We start from the raw sequence: 20,309 nt of genomic DNA on the forward strand, positions 1-20,309 counted from the left end.
CCATGTCCCCTCCCTCCCTCCATAAGTGTCCCATGTCCCCTCCCTCCATAAGTGTCCCATGTCCCCTCCCTCCATAAGTGTCCCATGTCCCCTCCCTGCCTCCCTCCATAAATATCCCATGTCCCCTCCCTCCATAAGTGTTCCATGTCCCCTCCCTCCATAAATGTCCCATGTCCCCTCCCTGCCTCCATAAGTGTCCCATGTCCCCTCCCTCCCTCCATAAATGTCCATGTCCCCTCCCTCCCTCCATAAGTGTCCCATGTCCCCTCCCTCCATAAGTGTCCCATGTCCCCTCCCTCCATAAGTGTCCCATGTCCCCTCCCTGCCTCCCTCCATAAATATCCCATGTCCCCTCCCTCCATAAGTGTTCCATGTCCCCTCCCTCCATAAATGTCCCATGTCCCCTCCCTGCCTCCATAAGTGTCCCATGTCCCCTCCCTCCCTCCATAAATGTCCCATGTCCCCTCCCTCCATAAGTGTCCCATGTCCCCTCCCTCCCTCCATAAATGTCCCATGTCCCCTCCCTCCATAAATGTCCCATGTCCCCTCCCTCCCTCCATAAGTGTCCCATGTCACCTCCCTCCCTCCATAAGTGTCCCATGTCCCCTCCCTCCATAAGTGTCCCATGTCACCTCCCTCCCTCCATAAGTGTCCCATGTCCCCTCCCTCCATAAGTGTCCCATGTCCCCTCCCTCCCTCCATAAATGTCCCATGTCCCCTCCCTCCCTCCATGAGGGTCCCATGTCCCCTCCTCCCTCCATGAGGGCCTCATGTCCCCCTGGGACGGGGACGAGTGGACCCAGCCTTCTGGGGCGGTGACACAGCAGATAAAAAGTTACAGCTTTGCTCCTTTTGCCTTTCATTGAGTGTCAGGGAGAGGATGTGACGGGGACAACTTTTATGGACCTCTAGAACGCGGGGACATCGTAAACCGAAAGGACACGTTTCATAGTGTTAGGGACAAGCTCACCGTCGTCCCGACTGCGCCCTCGCGGGGACGACGGAAGCTCGTTCTGTCTGTGCGCTCGCTCGTTCCCACGATGGGGGAGGCGCTGGCCTCACTTTGGGGTTGGGCCAATGTCCCCTTTGGACTGGGTGTCGCGATCGGGAGGGCCGGGCGAGTGACCCGAGGACGTCCCCTTTCCCTTGCCCACAGTGAGGAGCTGCGGAGTCTGTTCCGGGCCAGGGCCACGCTGTCCCCCGTGAGCCGGGCGGTGGCCGGCCTGGAGCCCACGTCTCAGCAGGCCCTGCAGAGGGCGCGGGTGGTGAGGAGGACGTTTGCCGGCAGCCTGGCCACCACCAAGAGAAGGGCACCGTGCGTCCAGATCAAGCTGCAGGTGGTGAGTGGCCCTGGCCGCGGTCCCCACCCCTCCCGGCTGGACAGCCGGCCCCGAGGACAGACATGGCCCACGCTTGGCGGGGGGGAAGCGGAGGCTGCGGTCCCTAAGACGGTTCTGTGGGTTCTGTGGCCGAGGCCTGGGCTCGTGGTGTTGAAGTGACCACAAGCCACCCACGGCCACGGGCTCGGGGACAGGCGCCAGCCGAGCTCCGGGACTCAGGGTCAAACCCCAAAGAGGAAAGGCCGCGCTCTGGGACGGCTGTGCTTGGGGCGCCCGGCTGCAGAAGCCCCAAACGGCACAGTCCCGGGTTCTAGTCCCAGCACTGCCGCTGATGACGCGTGTGACCTGCGGCCGCTCACTGGCTCCTGCTGTGCCTCAGTTTCCCCCGTCTCAATGCGGGTACAGATCAGGGTGGGGTGATGTCCCTGGCACAGGACATAGGGCCCTGGAGGACCCCAGGCCGGGCCGAATGTGGGGACCCCGTCCACCTCGCCTCTGACCTCCGTGCTCGGTCTAGGATGCACTCATCAACCTGGTGAAAGGGGCTCGGCTGCACTTCATCCACTGCCTGACGTCAGCCCCAGCGGTGGACAGCAAGAGGGGACAGGGGTGTCCACCGCCACAGCAGCCTGGAGGCAACCACCCCGGGGCAGGCGAGGCCCAGGCCCTGGACGTCCCAGCGCTGAGGGTCCAGCTCGCGGGAGGTCACGTCCTGGAGGCCCTGAGACTGCACAGGGCAGGTGAGAGACAGCTGGGGTCCTGTCCACTAGCCGCGGGCCAGCCGGGGACGGGGACCTCGTGCGTCATGCGCATGGCCACCACTGTCTCCTAGGACTGAGGCTTCCGTCACCCCCGGTGACGAGAGGCAGGTGGACCCCAGAGCGGGGACAGGACTTGGCTGGGCCTTGGCTGACCCTGGATTTGGACCAGGTCACTCGAATCCAAGGCCACGGGATTTCCGGGCTTTTCCGGAAGGCCGGGGCTGCGTCCCCCTCCTCTGTCGTGGGGTGCAGAGGGGACTTTCCATGTCCCGTCAAAGAGCCCGGGGTTTCGGGGCGCAGGGTCACCCCGTAGGAGACCAGGGTGGAGGTGTCCCCTGTGACGCCTTGTGGCTCCGTCAGGACACCGGCAGTGCCAGCCGTAAACATCTGCCCTGGGTGGGGCTCCACGTCTGTCAGCCCCAGGGAGAGGTCCAAGCCTCGAGGCTGGATTTGAGCTCCCTGGCCCTCGCTGGCTGTCCCCTTGTCCCCTTGCCACTGCGGGGTTTGGGCCGTAGCTGGGACAGTCCGGGCTGCTGGCTCCACGTTAACACAAAGGTCTGAGCCCAGAGCAGTGGCAGACGCCTGTAATCCCAGCCACTCTGGAGGCAGAGGGAGGGAGGAGGATTGCGGTCCGAGGCCACCCAGGTGACAAGTAAGATCCTATTAAAAAATAGCCTAAAGAAAAGGGGCCGGCGGAGTGGCTGGAGTGGCAGAGCGTCTGCCTGGCAAGGGCGAGGTCCCGAGTTCAAATCCCACCTCTACCGAGTGCGGGAGCCAAGGTTCCCTGTGCGAGGAGCCGGCTTCTCTTTGGACTCTGACTTGTCCTGTCTGCCCCTCCCCAGGCTACGCTGACCACATGGCGCTCGGTCAGTTCCGCCGGCGCTTCCAGGCGCTGGACCCCCCGCTGATGAAGCAGATCTCGGCGTCCACCGAGGGAGTGGACGAGAGGAAGGTAGGTGAAGCTGGGGCTGGAGCCCTGGCCGCCCCCATGGGGCCCGAGGTCCCTGTGCCGCGGGAATGTAGTGAACGCCAGCCCCGGGGCCTTTGCACGAGCCGTGTCACACTGTCCTCCCCGCTTTGCACAGCGGGGACATCTGGCTGCCCGTCTCGGGTCACGTGACCTCGTTTTCATGTTCGTGGTGCTGCATTTTGTCTGAAGTCATCGAGACCCCGTAACTCTTCTGGCTCCTTGTGATCGAGCGGACATAGGAACCAGACTTGGTGCTTTGCATCTCCTTTGTCCAAGCGTCCTACAAACCCCTGACGCGGGATCTCCGGTCCCCTTGCCACCCGCGGGCCTCTCGGGGGCCTGGTTCGGTCCCGCGACAGCCCTGTCATGTCCCCTTCGCGAGCGAGCGAGCGAGCGAGCGAGCCGGGGCCGGTGGCTCCTGGGGGGACACGGGTCCCTTTGAGGCCACGCGTCCTGGGTTCCGCTTGAACTCAGGTCCCTGGACTCCAGGGGACGGTCGTGCAGAGGACACAGGGTCAGGGCCGAATGCAGGGCGGCCACTCCCAGCTGGAACCTAAGAGAGCCAGGAGCTCGGCCTTTCTGCCTCAGTTTCCCCGTCTGTAGGGCAGGAAGGACAGGGCTCCTACGTCATGTGGTCATCCTTCCCTGCCATCGCCATCGCCATCCTTCCAGGCCAGGGTGGTGGCCGCTGGGCCGCCGAGATGGCATTTGTGCCCCCTTGGATGTCACCCGAGCGCCCACGTGTCCCCGAGGCCTCAGCACGGCTGCCCTCGCTGTGTCACGAGGCGCGAGGGGTAAACAGAGTCACGGCTCGGGTCCCCTGGTCCTTTGTCCCTCAGACACAGTAGGTGTGGGCACAGGCCACCCAGTGAGGGGCAGAGACCCCAATGTCCCCTGAAGCAGGGAGGTGGCCACCACCATTTCACTTCCTGTGCCAAATTTGACCATCTTGTCACATTTCAAGCACTGTGTGTCCTTTTGGGGCCACTGACGTCACCAAGCCCAGTGACCTCAAGGTTTATCCCCACCTTAGCCTGGGTCACAGCTTCCCTCCTTTTTTAGGGCTGCATGATATTCCGCCGGGTGTGCAGGCCTTCCTTGACTTGTCCGTTTGTCCATTTGGTTGCTTCCTTGGATGCTGCCACTGTGCAGGGCGACCTCTTCGAGACCCTGCTTAACTCTGTGGGGTTACACGCCCAGAAACGGGATTGGCGGATTGTGTGATAATTGTATGTTTACAGTTTTGAGGAAGCACCTTCTGTTCTCCATTTCCAGCCCACCTGGCTTCACAAGGGTCCCCGGTCCATTCCTCTCTCTCTCTCTCTCTCTCTCTCTCCCTCTTTCTTCCTGTGGGCAGGGTTCGGGGCTCGCTCGTGTCTGTCATTCTCCACTTGAACTCATTTCCCCGATTTCATCCAAAGTGACAATGGCCGCTTTCACCCACCCCGGGCTCGGCACCAAAGAAATGGGGACGAGCCCAGCCCCGAGGAGAAACCCCAAAGCAAGCCACCACCCGGTGGGGACTCGGTGCCCAGGGACGTCACCCACGTGAGGTGACCTTGGGGCACTCGGCCTCGGGGTGGACGGTGACAGGGCCACCTGTGACACCACGGAGGAGCTGGTGACAGGCACAGCAGGACCAGACGCCTGGCGTCACTAGGGTCGAGGGTCCCGGTGTGGCCGGGGCGCAGAGGACACCGAGGAGGTCAGGATGGGGCCCAGCTGACCGGTGACGGTGACGTGGATGACAGCACCAGGCCGTTACTGCTTGGTCCACAGTAAACAAAATTACCAAGCAGGTGACGTCCACGCGGCCGTCCACGGCCCTGTCCAGGCAGCGTGGCCTCATGCTGACCTCCGGCTGCCCAGGGCCCCGTGTCCCTGGACGGCGGGAATGTCCCTCGGGCTCCCTGTCCCATCACCCTCGGTCGCGCTTTCCTCCCAGCCCTCCGTGATTGAAGTAAAGACGTGGCCTAGGAGAGGGATGAGACGGACAGACGGACTTACGGAAAAAAACCCGGAGAGCTCACACTCGGTGTCCACGGTGTCCACACCAACGAGAAGGTCGAACTCGCCAGCCTGGACACCGGGCGCCATGGCTCCCGCCTGTCATCCCCGCCACTCGGAGGCCGAGACCAGGAGGATCGCGGTTCAAAGCCCAGCCTGGGGAAATAGTTCACGAGGCCCCATCTCAGAAAAACCCTAAACCAAAAAAAAACTCGAGCGTGGAGCCCCGAGTTCAAATCCCAGTGTCTCCAAAAGGAAAAAAGGGCCAGGGGCCGAGCCCAAGGGGAAAATCCTAAATCAGCAGGAGACAAATAACACGTGGTGCAGAAGAAGCCCCCGGTGAGTCACGGTGCTTGTCACCCTCGAGGTCCAGAGGGCAGTGGCGCTGTCCCTGGAGCCAGGTCATCCGGTCAGTGCCAGACGCCAAGGATGGACATGGAGGAGACGTCAGGGCGGTTTACCGAGGCAGAGCAAAACGAAAGAGAGAAACGAGGAGGAGCCCTGAGGCCTCAGCTGTCGGGGGTCCCTGGACGCAGGGCGGTCACTCCTGGACACCGGGGTCGTGTTCACTGCCCGCACGTGTTGGGTGGAGAGTTTTGGCCTTGGATGTCACCCCGGGACTGTCACCAAGACCCTGCGGCCCTCACGAGCAATTTCATTCCGTGCGACGCGGCCCCGAGTCAGGCGAGGCCCAGGCAGAGCGGCCGCCGTAGTGGATGCCACACAGGTCAGTGACGGAGCGACCTCACTCCGAAGTCACCGTCGTCCTCACTCCAGGCCCGGGGACCCCAGGCTTCCTCCAAAGTCACCAGCCCCTCTGCTGGTCAGAGGCCAGGAGGAGCCATGTTGGGAAGGACGCTGTCCACTGGCGTGACGGGGACACCACAGACACCAACACGGAGCCACCATCACCACCTTCCGGCTTCAAGCCTGGAACTCGGTCCCCAGGAAACACTCAAGTCTCCTTCTTCTCCTCCCCGGCCACCACCATCCGCCTCCATGCTGACGGATTCGCCTCCATGTCACTAACTTGAGGAGAATCACAGCTGTTTGTCCTTTTGCGTCTGGCTTATTCCACTGCACACAGGCTGTCCACAGGGCGGCCTGGATCAGAGCATCTTTCCTTTTTAATGGCCGTGTAGTATTCCTCCGTATGGAGAGGGCACCCCTCAAGGGACACTTGGGTTGGTGTCCACCTTTTGGTCATTGGAACAGGCTGTTCAGAGCTCTTGGAGACCCTACTTTCCATTCTTCTGGGTCTGAACACGAAAGCGACATTTCCAGATGACATGAAAAATCCTCCGTTAATTTACACACTTTTCTCGGTGGTTCTGGGGTTTGAATTCAGGGTTTCACACCCGCCAGGCAGGCGCTCCGTGACCCGAGCCTCAGCCCTTGTGGCGATAGTGATTTTTCAGGTAGGGTTGTGCGTTTCGCACTCCTGACTGAGGCTGGGATCCTCCTACCGCTGCCTCCGCAGCCCGGGATTCCGTGTTGAATTCCATGGTTTGTCTTTGGTGTTCAGCGTGGCGCGGCCCGGTGGGAGCACCGTCCATCCAAGGCTGATGGTCCCCTCGGGTCTCCAGGAGGGCGGCTGGGTCCGAGTGCCCTCCTGGGGCTCTGTTTGTCGCAGACACGGGGTCATCCTCTGACCCCCGAGCACTGGCCGTGGAGTCCCCCTTGGCCGTGGGGTCCCCGTCTTCCGTCCATCTTCTGAGTGCCTTCTCCCCCCCCAGGCCGTGGAGCGGCTCCTGCAGACGCTGGACCTGGAGGAGCAGGCGGTGGCCGTGGGGCACAGCCAGGTGAGCAGCGTCCTTCAGATGACCCGGGCGAGACCAAGTCCTGTCCCCGTCCGACCATCCCTGACGTCCGTGTGTCCCCTCACTCCCAACGCAACCCAGGGCCCATGATGCTCTGCCCCGCTCCTCTCCCAAGGTCACGGAGGGCAAAATGTCCTGATGGGGGTGGACATGGGGCCTGTGGCCATCTCAGGAAACACTGAACGAGACCTCGGGTCCTCAGTGTCCCAGGCGGGGCAGCTCTGAGTGAGGTCGGGGGGCCATGGGGGGACATGGGGGGCCGTGGGGTCATGGGAGGACGGGGTGATTGGCAGGAGGGTGGACAGGGGTCCAGTGCCTTCACTAGGCTGTCATTAAAGACGTCATTTCATCAGGGGTCAGTGGGCTCGTGTGGCCCCCGTTGGGTGAGCACTTCTCCCTGGGGTGATGGCAGCTTTCACCCCAAAAGGGGCTCCTGAAGTTGCTAAGCCACCTGTCCCCCAAGGTGACCTGTGAGGTGGCCACCTGTCCTCTGGCCTGGTTTGGGCATTGCCCCAGGTTTCCTGCCTCACACGGGACACTGGGGAAGGCCATTTGTGAGAGATGACATCCTGGTCCTTCCATGACCTCTGAACCCCAGGATAGCTGCTCCTCCCCCATGGCTGTGCAGCCAGCGCTGAGGTCACCTCACTGTCCTCCTGGCCAATCAGCAGCACTCATGTCTCTGTGTCCCTGGCCAATCAATCAGCAGCTTTAATGTAATTGGCCAGATGTAGTCTTGGCCAATCAGCAGAGAGCTTCACTGTAGGCTTGACCAATCAGCAGAGCTAATGTCCCTGGAGTCTTGGCCAATCAGAAGTGCTGTAAGTATAGACTTGGGTAATCAGCAGTGTAAATGTCACTGTACTGCTGGCCAATCAGCAGCCATGACGTCACTGCCATCTTGGCCAATCGGCAGCGTGAATGTCACTATAGGCTTGGCCAATCGGCAGCAGTTGGCGTGAGGTCTCGCAGGATTGGCAGGTTGTGCCAAAGCTCTTGGCACTCAGGTGCGGGGAGGGGTCACTTGTCCCCAGCAAGCCACAGGGTCCTCCGGGGACAGTCATGGCACTCAGAGACCCCCAGGCATTGAGCACGACCCCCAACATCTGCCTTCCATGTTCCATGGTGCAGGTTGGAGATCGAGGCACACAGACTCCAGGTCAGGGAGGTCAGGACACAGGGACTGATGAGGGAACAGAGGGGACACATGCCACCATCCCCGTCCTGTCCCCAGCTGGTCACCTACCGATGCATCACTGGGTAGACCCCGCCTCTGGTGCACGTGGCCCCTGCTTGCTCTGCAATGCCCCCTGCAGAGGCACGTGATGTCTTGGGGCTGTCCCCTGCCCTCCAAGCCCACCTTGTGCATCCTGGGCCATGTGTCCTTCTCGGAGCCTGTCCACCTGCTATCCACTGCCCTCAGCCTCTCCCATCCCTTCCTCTACCATGGCCTCACCTGGTTGTTCCCGCCATGGCCAGGTGCCCAGCAGCCTAGGTGTCGTCCTGTGGTCCTCACATTCCCCTGTAAGCAGCAGGACGCCCTGCTTCCCACCTGTGGACACTGTGCCCAGTGGCAGCGAGTGGCAGCCAGGGACGGCAGACTCCACGCGGACCTGCCGCCTCCACGCTGGGGCCTTTCTCTATGCGGAAGGGTCCATTTTTATTCATTTGTGTTTATGCAGTCTGGGATTTGAACTCGGGGCCTCACATTGGCCAGGCCAGCGTGATGTCACTTGAGCTGTGCCCTCGGACCTTTTGTGTTAGTTTTTTTCTAGATAGGGTCTCGGGCACTGTTGTCCTGGCTGGCCATGGCCTGCAATCCTCCTCCATCGGCCTCCTGAGGAGCTGGGATTACAGATGTGCCCCACCACATCCAGTCCAGTGCTTATGAATGGAAGCACCCAACATTCTTCACCCACAGTCTGTATGGCCCCAAATCCGCTCATGAACAGCAATTCTGAAAGTGGGGTCCTCGGGCCACCTGCGAGGACCAGACACAAATGCTCGGCTTACCACACCCCGTCCCCGTGATTCAGAAAGTCTGGGTGAGGTCCAGTAGTTTGCAGCAACGAGCCGTCGAGGGGATGGCAGCACCTGCTTCACACACACAACCCCCGGTCCCCACCATCCCCACAGTGGCTGCAGGGCAAGGAAGAAAACAGAAGTTTCGCGCACAGCGTGACAGCGCCAAGAGCTGAGGTGTGAGCGCCTGGGCGTCCCGGTGCTCAGACAGCGCCACTGTGGAACAGCACTGACTCTCGCGGGGAACCGTCCCCAGCTGATCAAGGTCAAGGACTCCTTCAGGAAGCCAGGCCAGAGAACAGGCGGAGGCCACCTATGGGCGCTGCAGCTTTTGCTGCTTCATAGGAAGGAGGCCAGCACGAGAGAGAACCAGTGACCGGGTCCTCGCTCCCCGCCGACCGACCACCAGCAAGGGACCCAGCGTCTCCATCACCTCATCACCAGAATCCTTAAAGGCGGGGATAAGGAGGCCATGCGCTTGGGTCTGACAGGCAGCCGGCCTGTACGCAGAGAATCTAGAATTTTCTTCCTGATTCTTCAGCCCCTGCAGCCTTATGGAGGTGTGCGTGGACTGTGACCCTCGTGAAAAGGTGCCACCGCACACAGACGGACTTCTGGTGGGCCATGAGCCAAAAAAGGCACACACAAAAAAAAAGAGACAGAGAAACAGAGAGAGAGAAGGAGAAGATGGAGGGGGAAATCAGAAGGAAATGGAGGAGGAGATAGAGGAGGAGAGGGAGGAGGAGATGGAGGAGGAGGAGGAGATGGAGGAGGAGGAGGAGGAGATGGAGGAGGAGGAGATGGAGGAGGAGGAGGAGATGGAGGAGGAGGGGGAGATGGAGGAGGAGATGGAGGAGATGGAGGAGGAGATGGAGGAGGAAGAGAAGGAGGAGGACGAGGAGATGGAGTAGGGATGATGGGTGATGAGTCACCAAGTTGTCATTTACTGGGTCCACTCACCTCAGTGGCCTTGGCCGGCCTCAGTGTCCTCTGTCTGTAAAGTGACAAGGAAGCAATCTTGCAAAGCGGAGTCCCTGGCTGGCTGTCCCTTCCATTTTCCTCCTGAGAAGAGCCTTGGAGCAGGACGGTCACCGAGAATCGTGTGGTGACGGGGTCAATCGATGGAGACTGTCCTGCTGTGATCAGATTGCAGTCGGACCCCGGCTCTCATGTTGGTGTCGTGATGGATGTGACCCCGAGTGTGGGTGCAAGAGTCGATCCCGAGGTGCGAGTTCAAGCCTCGCCTTGGGCACCTCGTTTGGACGTGTGAGGCTTAATGTCACCGGCCGTCTGACCTGCTGATGTAGGGAGAAGGCTTTGGTGAATGGGGACGCCATTTGGTGACAGTCGTGCATTCGTCTGGAGTCCGAGGCTGGTGGAGGAGCGTGGGGAAAATGCCTGTCCAGTCCCTTCCTCTCCAGAGCAATGGCTGCCCTCCTTCCCACCATCCCCGTCCCCCAGCCAGGGCCGGGTGGTGGTTTTTCTGTAGGGCACCGCGTCTCTCAGATCGCCAGGGGACACTTATTAAAAACGCATGATCGCAGATGTGGCCCCAAGCATCCCGGCCAGGGGACGAGGCCTGGAAGGTCATTTACCTCAGGGTCCATGTGACTGTGGGGACAGGGAGGGCTGGCACCTGTGTCCTCGTGGTGGCTTCGCGGTGGCTCTGGGTTCAAAAGCAGACGCGTCTGGGATTCTGCACTTACATCAAAGCCGAGGCTGAGACCCCAGGGTGTGTGGGACGATGGCGGGAGGACTGGCCACGACACCGAGCTTTGATCTGGGCAGAGGTGTCACCGCTGACCGCGTCCCTCCCTCAGGTCTTCCTCAGGGCCAGCGTGGCGTCCAGGCTGGAGAGGCAGCGGGAGCAGCTGGCGGCCCAGAGCCTCGTCCTCCTCCAGGCCACGTGTCGGGGTTTCCTGTCCCGCCAGGCTCTCAAGAAGCTCAAGGTACTGTGGCGTGGCCTGCGGGTTCCGGGGGCCATGGAGGCTGAGTCCGCGAGCCGCCGGCTTTGCAAGGTGGCAGCTCCGTGTCCGGGACGTTCGCCTTGGTCTTGGCCACGGCCTGATGGGGAAAGGGATGTCACCGCGGAGGCACGGGCAGGTCCCAGACTCCGAGATCTTTGGGATCCCACGGATGGGACCCACCCCGGAGACGGGGTGTCCTCCTTACGCGGTGGACAGACACCCGCCTGCCTGCGATCTCAGGACAGACAGCCATCAGCGCACGTGGCTGCTCAGTGGCGGGGTGGTGTGACAGCGTGCGCCCAGTGAGGCGGTGGGGCCAGGTGACCACTCGGCGTGAGTGACCACAGGGTCCCAGGACACGAGTTCCCACGTGTAGGGAATTTAGGGTTCGAGGCCGAAGCTTTGAACTCGTCAACAAAGGACCCCGGCCACTGCTCCCGGCTCGCGTGGGTCTGGGGTGGTTTGGGGTGCAGGTTGGGGTTTAACCCTGGCCTCGTCCTTGTCACCTCTTGTCCTCCGTACCTGGGTCTCGAGGGACCCTTAACCTCTGCCCCCTCCTGTCCCGCAGCTCCGCCGGCTGGCGGCCCAGTGCATCCAGAAGAACATGGTGGCCTTCCTGGCGGTCAAGGACTGGCCGTGGTGGCGGCTCCTTGGGTCCCTGCGGCCTCGGCTCAGCGCCACCATTGGGACGGAGCAGCTGCGAGCCAAGGAGGTGGGTCCCCGCGGCGGGGTGGCGACTCCATCCCCCGCTCCGTCTCGCACTGAGACCCAGGACCCGGCCCGTCCAGGTCGAGCCATGGTGAACTATTGCAAAATCTGCAGGACCCCAAAACCGGTGTTCGTCTTATTTTCGGTGGCAGCACTGGGGTTTGAACTCAGGGCCTCGCCCCTGCTATGGCGCTCTACCACTTGAGCCGCTTCCCCGGCCCCTGCTGTGTTCATTTGTAGGGAGCTCGTCCCGTTCCTTTTTCACGGCTGCATGCTGCTCCCCCGTGCAGGTGCACCCGACTTCCTTCCTGACTCAGCCCTGACGGCGGCTCCGTAGGCACAGGGAGGGCCCTGGTGGGAGGTGACCGGGGGGACATGGAGTGGTCAGCAGGACACAGCCGGCCGGGAGCAGGTGAGTCAAGACGCTTGTTTTGTAGGAGGAGCTGGCTGGACTGCGAAGGAAGCTGGAGAAGTCGGAGAAGTCGAGGAAGGAGCTGAGGCAGAGCACGGAGCTGCTGGAGAGCACGGTGCGCCTGGCCCGGGTGGGGTGAGGGACGGGGTGAGGGACGGGGTGAGGGACGGGTGTGGGGCAGTGTGCAGGATTTTGTGCAAACTGCTTATAAAACGCCCTTGAGACAACGCAAGGTGCCGGCTTCTCTGGTGCCCCTCATACGGGGGACACCGAGGCCCCCAACATTAGCCATCTGCCCAGTGTCGCCCACGCAGTGAGTCTGAGGCTGAGATTCAGTCCTACGTCATCCGCTGCACAGGGAACAGTGCCCTAAAAAAGTCAGAAATCACTAATCCGACTCGGGTGGACCAAAGCAGAAAGTGACGGAGTCGGTATCCAGAGCCGGTAGCGTCCCCTCAAATCAGTGGGAGGACAAACACTGGGCAGGCGGATCTCAGCAGGGGGGTCATCTCAAAAGTTCACGAGTTTGAGAGTCCACGCCACCGCGGCCCACCCTTCTTCACGGCTGTCTAGTATTCCGTGGGGATGGAGCTCAACTCACCCATCAGGACATCCCGTTGTTTCCGGTTTTCTCTGAGCTTCCTGTTGACTTTTTAAATTTTTTATTGTGAATTTTCACCCGTGGATAACCGAGGGGACTTCCCTGGGCGGTGTTCGAAGGGCCTCTTTTTCACTGAGCCTCCGTGCTGGTTGTGCCGGGGCGGACACAGTGTCGTTTTGGTGTCGTTTCCGCGGGGTTTGGCCGTGCGGTTCAGGTCTTCTGCCCGCTCTTCTGTCTTTGTCCTCGTTGGCTCCTGGTGGCTCTTTACGTGTGGCGGATCTGACTTCCGCCTTGGGATGCAGCTTCGCGGACGTCTCCCTCCTGCCTTTTGGGGTGCGGTGATGTTACACCACATTTCCTAAATGCTTGAATTTCCTCGGGGCCGAGAGGAGGGCTAAGGGCCCCCCAGAACCCCAAAATGACATCAGCTGGGGCCACAACACTTTCTGGGCGTTGTTCTCCCCCCTGTGACACCAACGGCAGCTCATGGTTACCCCTGGGGACCCTTCTCTCATTTCGTACAGCAGAGCATCCGGGAACCCGAGGAAGCTCGGGTTTGGGGGAAGTGACCGGGGCGGTCATCACCTCCCTGCCAAAAAGTCACACTGTTCTGCATGGCTGCTTTGACCCCCGACTAATCCTGACCCCCGAGGAGCGGGGCTCCCTCAGCTTCCCCTGTCCCCTCTCTATTTTGACCCGGGTAGGGTCTCGGGGGGCCGAGGTCCTCTTTGATTCTGTGTCAAGCCAGGCGCCGTGGCTCACGCCTGTAATCAAAGCCACTCGGGAGACTGAGATGGGGAGGATCGAGGTTCGAGGCCAGCTTGGGGAAAGAGTTCTCGAGACCCCCATCTCCAAAATCAGCAGAGTAAAATGGGGGCCGGAGGTGTGGCTCACCCCCCAACACCCCAGAAAAACAAAAAACGCAATACAAGCCCAGGCCTGAGGTGGCTCTGATTCGAGGCAGAGGGTCCCGTTGGTCCAGGGCAGTGGCCTTTGTCCTTCAAATTGCTTCAGAGTCCCAAGGACACAGTAGAGGAGGGGACATTGTGAGGCAGGGCCAGGTGGCCCCGGAGCTGCTGTTTCTAGCAAGTTCTTGGGGACCGGGCTGGAGTGGAGGACAGAGATGGCGTCCCTTCCCTCCGGCGTCCCTTCCCTCCGGCGTCCCTTCCCTCCGGCGTCCCTTCCAGGAGACACCCTGCAGACCTCGCTCCACCTCTGCGCCCGTGGGTGTCAGTGTCCCCCCGCAGGGGAAGACACGGCTGGAATGTCCTTTCTCACGGTGGGCCTCAGTTTCCCCATCCCAGAACTGGGCCCATGGCCTCTTCTCTGCCTCCTCTGCAACACGAATGGAGGCGCTGACGAAATTCAAGCCAGACACGACCCACAGGCACGAGTCGGTGACCCCGCGGCCACCGCGGGGCCGTGACCCAGTTCTCCCGGCGCTGCTGAGAACTGAAGGGTTTGCCCAGCGTCACCCGGGCTCGCCCGATCCGGCTGGCTGTGACGGGAGCGGTGTCTACACGGCCTGGGATCGGGGTCCTGCCCGGTGTCAAGGGACGGTGTCTGAGGATAAGCAGGAGGTGACAGGTGACAGATGGTGGGACCCGTGTCCTCCCCGTGCCGTCCTGGGGGTCAGGGTGTCCTGGGAGGGAGCGGCCTTGGGTGGGGTCACCAGGGTCACAGGACAGCTTGGGCTCTGTGTCCTGCTGGGCGGACAGGACGGAGAGCGTCCTCAGCACGGGGCGTGTACGGATGGCCCCGGGACGTCCTGCTGAGGCCCTGGGTGACCACGAGGCCCTCGAGGTCCTTCCAAAGCCAGGAAGGGCCACGGTGTCCCTTGTCCCTGGAGGCTCGCCAAAGCCCGGTCCCTAAACCCAAACGCAGAGGCCAGGTGGAGGCAGAGAACGGAGGTTGATTTTATGACGCGGCTGGGGGCGCGCGCGGGTTTGAGGACAAAGAACTGGGGACAGGGGACGAAGGATGGCGCCCACAGATGGCTGCATCCGCTCAGGTGCGACCTCGTCACGACAGGTCATTGTCCTCATCTGGAGGGGCGTCTGTCCCGCACGCTCGTTCCTTACGGGAAGTTTCAGTCCCTTGTCACAAAGGTGTCATCGGTTCTGTCCTTTCTGGAACCCAAGGTGATTGCAAAGTGACTGGCAGAGAGAATGGCTGAGGGCAGAGGCAGACAAAATGGAGGCGGGGAGGCCAGGCCTCTCCTGTTTTGAGTTCATCCCTGGGCTCCGGTAAGGAGTCCGTGCTGTCCAGCGAAAGCCCTTGGAGGTGTCCCCCGCACCGTGCCCAGGTGGCTCCAACTGTCCCCCACGCTGAGGCCACGGACCTCACGCGTGTCAGCCCGTGAGTCCTCGAGCAGCCGTTTGGTGGCGTGGTTAAGGGCGAGGGCTCCGTGGCCATCGCCCACTGGTCTCCTCTGGTGAGTGACCGAGTGACCGCCCCTTTGTGCCTCAGTTTCCTCACTGCAGCCCGATCCCCTGGGCTGTGGCACCGGTCAGGGTCAGGTGGTGGCCCGGCGCAGGGCCATGGGGCCAGGGCTGGGGTCCCTGTGCTGCTGGCCAGCTGTGACCCCAGCAGGGCACATCACCACCCGCTGTGTCCATCTCTGGCTCTGTCCGGGGTCAGTAAGGATGCCTCCCCCTGAGGGGCTTGAGGGACCCACACCTGCCCGGCCTGAGCACTGGAAGGTGACAAACCGGAAAGGACGAGGACAGGGAGGGTCGCTGCCAGTGTCCCCTGCAGGCCCTTGGCGTGCCAGGGCTTCGGAGTTGAGACATTCCTTATTTATCGCACTGGGATTCGAACCCACAGCCTCCCGCTCGCTGGGCAGGTGCTCTGCCGCTTGAGCCACTCGTCCGTCCTGTTGTTTTCCTGGTGCATTTCATTTAGGGTTTTGTGCGGGTTTCCCCAGGCCGCCCTGGACGGCGACGCTTCTTGCCTCCTTCTCCCGAGTGGCTGGGATTACAGGCGTGCACCACCAGGCCTGGCCAAGAGTTCCTTCTCGAAAGCAGGGAAATCGTTCTTCAGTTGTAAATCAGGGTGGAGGGAGACATGTCCGCTCATGACGATCAGATCGAGTAACTGTCCTTCCGTCACCTCCGCCACTGTCACCTCTCGGGGACGTTTCAAAGCATTTTGAAGTACGGGACTCATTGCTGTCAGTCACAGGACGGAGGAGACGTTTGTAACCAGCCGCACCCCGGCGGCCGTTAACCGTCCTCCCTTCCGTCCTCCCAACACCCTTCCCGGGAGCTGGTGCGGGTTCGAGAACTGCTTTTATTTATCTTGCTTATTTTGGGTGCCGGTTTGGACTTGGGGCCTCCCTGGCGCTTTCCAGGCCGCGCTCTGTCACTCGAGCCACTCCTCAGCACGTGGGTCTTTAATTGACTTTTTCCAGATCGGGTCTAAGATAACTTGGCCTGAGCTGGCCTCGAACTCACAATCTCCCTGGCCCCACTTCCCAGCGGCCGGGATTATAGGTATGTGTCACTGCGCCCATTCTCGAACAGACGAGCTGAGGACAAGACGGGTCAGCGTCAAGACACCTGGGTCCCTCTGTGGTTTGTCCATGTCCTCAGCTGGACCTGGGTCACCTGGGGAGCTTTTCCAGAGACTTGGCCAAAAATGGGGGACACAGGAGGTTTCCACACAGGTTTTGAGGCCCCCGTGGGCTGCGAGCCGGGGTCCTGGTCCTCTGCTGGCTCCGTCTGGCTGCCCTGGCTGCTCTGGGCACGGTGTCCCTCGCCTCTGTGGACACAGCTCCTGGCCCCACATGCGGGAAGGGACGGGGACAGTGGGGTGCGTGTGTCTTCTTTTTGGTGGGACTGGGATTTGAACTCAGGACTTTGCATTTGCAAAGCAGGCGCTCTACCGCTTGAGCCGCTCCTCCCGTCCACGTTGCTCTGGTTACTTTGGAGATGGGGTCTTGACAACTTTTTGCCCAGGCTGGCCTTGAACCTCGAGCCTCCCCGAGCGCAGCCTCCCAGGTAGCTGGGATTACAGGGGTGAGCCACGGTGCCCAGCTCTGAGGTTTTAGTGGGGTGGACGCATGTTTCTGGGCTCTGGTTTGGGGACCCACACGGCCAGGGTCATTGCAAAGCAGGGGCTTCCTCGGCGGCCTCAGGACAGGAAGGGCACCAGGCACTTTTGGGGATCCCGGGAGCCCCTGGCTCACCGCTTCCTTGTCACAAGTTTGCAGCGGTTCCATGGCCTCCTCTGGCCTCTGTCCCTGGACTCTGCCTTTGGTCTGCGTGGTCACTGATGGGGTGAAGAGTGGGGCGGGGACGGTGGGGTGGGGAAAGATGGGGCACAGGGTATCGCTTTTTCTCCTTTTCGAGTACATTTTGTTTCCTGATCACAAAAGTGACCAAAACAAAGCAACGCTGAGAACAACAAAATCCCACCTGGCAGCAGCTCGAATGCATTCGTCACACGATCGGTGGGCCGGGCACCGTGGCTCACGCCCATCACCCAGCTACTCACGGGCAGAGATTGGGAGGATCGGGGTTCAAAGCCAGCCTGGGCAAAACAGTTTGTGAGACCCGATCTCAAAAAACAACCGTCACCAAAAAATGGCTGGTGGAGTGGCTCAAGGTGAAGGCCCTGAGTTCAAATCCCAGTACCAGAAAAACCCCAAAGCCTGCGTAGGAGTTCGGTTTGGGCCTCTTTATTTTTTATTTTTAATCATTTAAAAAAAAAGTTATATTTTTTTCTGTAATTTTTGACTATTTTTCAGTAGTAGGAAAAGGGTTTGGTTGTGATGACCCCACTCGTGCGTCTGTGCTGTGTCTATGGGGGGAAGGGAGACCCAGTGGCCCCGGTGGGACCCTGACCACCCCGTCCTCCACCCCAGATCGCTGACTTGACCACGGAGCTGGCTGACGAGCGGTTCAAAGGTGACGTGGCCTGCGAGGCCCTGGAAGGGGAGCGGGCGCAGCGGCTGCAGGCCCTCCGGGAGCTGCAGGAGCTCAAGGTGAGGTCCGGTGCCGCTGGCCACCTTGGGGCCCGGAGCCAGACGTGCACTGACCGGCTTCCCGCTCAGGGTCCCGGGCGGCGCCGGCCTGGTTGGTGTGGAGTGGACAGCCCTGGGCTGTGGGGACACGATGGGGGAGGTCGTGGAGGAGCTGACCCTGGGCCTGGGGTCTCTGGGTCAGGAATGCATGGCAGGTGGTCACTCCCTGGCCTTGGAGGTGTCGTGGAGCGGGGAGATGGCCGGCTCTGATGAGATGCCAGGGATGGGCTTCTTTACAAAGCAGAGAGGTTGGTGCAGCCCGCGGTTGGGAGACTGGACCTCAGGGTGGCTTTTACTGCAGTCACCTTACTGGTGACCAGGTGACAGCACTGGGCAGGGGTCCAGTCTTGCTCCTTTTATGATCTCCCTACAAGCACTCACTCGGGTCCCCAAACGACCCCGATCCCTGGACAGTTCCCCAGCCAAGGGACCCATGGCGGCCTTTCTTCCAGAGCAAGTGTGAGCAGGTGCAGGGGACGCTGGCCGCCGTGGAGACGCAGCTGGGAGACGCCCGGCAGAAGATCCAGGCCAGCGAGGCGGAGAGGAGGCAGACGGCGGGAGGTGAGTGGCCGGGCCGGGGCAGGGCAGGACGCTGAGGACAGTGTCACCTCTGTCACAGCGGGTGGGACGGGGGCAGAGCCTCGGCAGGCAGGGGACCCCGACCTTACCACAAATAAGTTACTACCCCACGACAGAGCTGTCTGTGAAAGTCACCCCTGTGCGCGGGACACTTTTACGTTCACACGCGTATCTCAGACATAAATTTCCACGAGGTCAGGTCAGCAGTAGAACCTACAAAGTTGCATTTCCGGATTTGAATCTTCACCCCATCTCCTTTTTTTTTTTTTGGTGGCACTGGGATTTGAACTCAGGACCTCACCCTTGCTGGGCAGGCACTCTGCCACATGAGCCACCCCACCAGCATTTTCTGTTGTTTTCTTTTTTTACAAGATAGGGTCTTGAAACTATTTGCCCAGCCTGGCCTCGAACCACGATCCTCCTGATCTCTGCCTCCTGAGTAGCTGGGATTACAGGCGTCAGCCCCAGTGCCTGGCATGGCTCTGTCTCTTGTTGGATGGGGGCTTTGGCTGGGCCTCGCTCTGCCTCAGTTTCTCATCTTTCAAGCAGAGATTGTCATCCGTGATGAGCAGGAAGTGCTTGGCCTGAGTGCTAGATGACGGTTAGAAAACAGGGTCACTTCCCGTTCTCATAGCAGCCTGGGAGGGGCAGTGACTGTCCCCCACTTAGAGACAAGGCCGCACCTGGCCCTCAGCAGTTATGGCGCAGCGGGAAGCTGAGATGACTCCTTCCCCGGTGGGTCACTGTGGAGGCCTTTACAGCTGGGGACAGTACAGGGACATCTCATCACACCTTCATAAGAAGCGTGCTGACCTCTTCGTCCCCCTGCCTGTGCCTCCCTCTTCAGAGGGGACCACCATGGGGTCAGCTTCCAGCCAGTGCTGGCGTTGTCCCGGGGGACAGCTCGGGTGACAGTGCTGACCAGGCCCCCGGCCCCCGGTGCTCATGTAGGAAAGCAGGCCACAAACTGGATTTTGTGCTGAGATTACCGTGTGCTCGATCAGAAAACGTGCAGGAAGCAGAAAGAACCGCACCTGCCTCTCTGCATCCAGCTGGGTGTTAATCATAAACCCGGTTTCTCCGCGTGGATAAATATTTAAAGGGTCACCCATGATGTCCGCACGAGCTGGACGCTGCGGGGGTTGTGGAGCAATTGGCACTGACTCTGCTCCCAGAAACTTGCCAAGTGAATGTGGGGACAGATTAGCCAGGGAAAGGTGACAGACGTGTGCTGTGGAAGGTGATAGGATGGCGCCAGGGCAGACGAGCCTCCAAGGACACCAGTGTCCCCACCTGCCATAGGCCTCTCACTGCAAAGGGCAGCAGAGCATAGAGCTCACGTCACCTGCACACAGCTTCCCGCTGCATCACCTCCATTCCCAGCCACACGGCCCTCACCACGAGGGTTCCTAAAGGGAAGAAGCTTTAGCGTGCAGATATTTATCCTCCTTCAAAATGGTGACCTCGGGATCTTTGTTGGGGTTTTCTCTTCTCAACCTTGATCCTAACATCCACCCACCCACCCATCCATCCATCCACCCATCCACCGGTCCATCCATCCATCCACCCGTCCACCCACCCATCCACCCATCCACCCACCCATCCACCCATCCACCCAACCATCCACCCATCCACCCAACCATCACCCATCCACCCATCCACCCACCCATCCACCCATCCACCCACCCATCCACCCATCCACCCACCCACCCACCCACCCACCCACCCACCCACCCATCCACCCATCCACCCACCCATCCACCCATCCACCCATCCACCCACCCATCCACCCGTCCACCCACCCACCCACCCGTCCATCCACCCACCCACCCGTCCATCCACCCACCCACCCGTCCATCCACCCATCCACCCGTCCACCCACCCATCCACCCACCCACCCAACCATCCACCCACCCACCCATCCATCCATCCACCCACCCCCCATCCATCCATCCACACATCCACCCATCCATCCACCCACCCCCCATCCATCCACCCATCCACCCACCCACCCATCCATCCATCCACACATCCACCCATCCACCCACCCATCCACCCATCCACCCACCCACCCATCCATCCATCCACCCACCCCC

General features: G+C 61.0%; 1 protein-coding gene across 4 annotated transcripts in view; it reads left to right on the forward strand.

The window, feature by feature from the left end:
• The window catches only part of Myo18b (myosin XVIIIB), a 114,066-nt gene that overhangs the window by 40,039 nt on the left and 53,718 nt on the right, over positions 1 to 20,309 (forward strand). For all 4 annotated transcript variants that reach the window (XM_074061008.1, XM_074061009.1, XM_074061010.1 and 1 more), the window contains 9 exons: positions 1,157 to 1,340; positions 1,858 to 2,080; positions 2,944 to 3,053; positions 6,815 to 6,880; positions 10,741 to 10,869; positions 11,456 to 11,599; positions 12,033 to 12,122; positions 17,476 to 17,595; positions 18,087 to 18,195. In XM_074061008.1, the coding sequence (XP_073917109.1) occupies positions 1,157 to 1,340; positions 1,858 to 2,080; positions 2,944 to 3,053; positions 6,815 to 6,880; positions 10,741 to 10,869; positions 11,456 to 11,599; positions 12,033 to 12,122; positions 17,476 to 17,595; positions 18,087 to 18,195 (1,175 nt within the window). The remainder of the gene's footprint in view (positions 1 to 1,156; positions 1,341 to 1,857; positions 2,081 to 2,943; positions 3,054 to 6,814; positions 6,881 to 10,740; positions 10,870 to 11,455; positions 11,600 to 12,032; positions 12,123 to 17,475; positions 17,596 to 18,086; positions 18,196 to 20,309) is intronic.

The sequence above is a fragment of the Castor canadensis genome, chromosome 18 (genome assembly GCF_047511655.1).
Source record: "Castor canadensis chromosome 18, mCasCan1.hap1v2, whole genome shotgun sequence".
NCBI classification, from domain to species: Eukaryota; Metazoa; Chordata; class Mammalia; order Rodentia; family Castoridae; genus Castor; species Castor canadensis.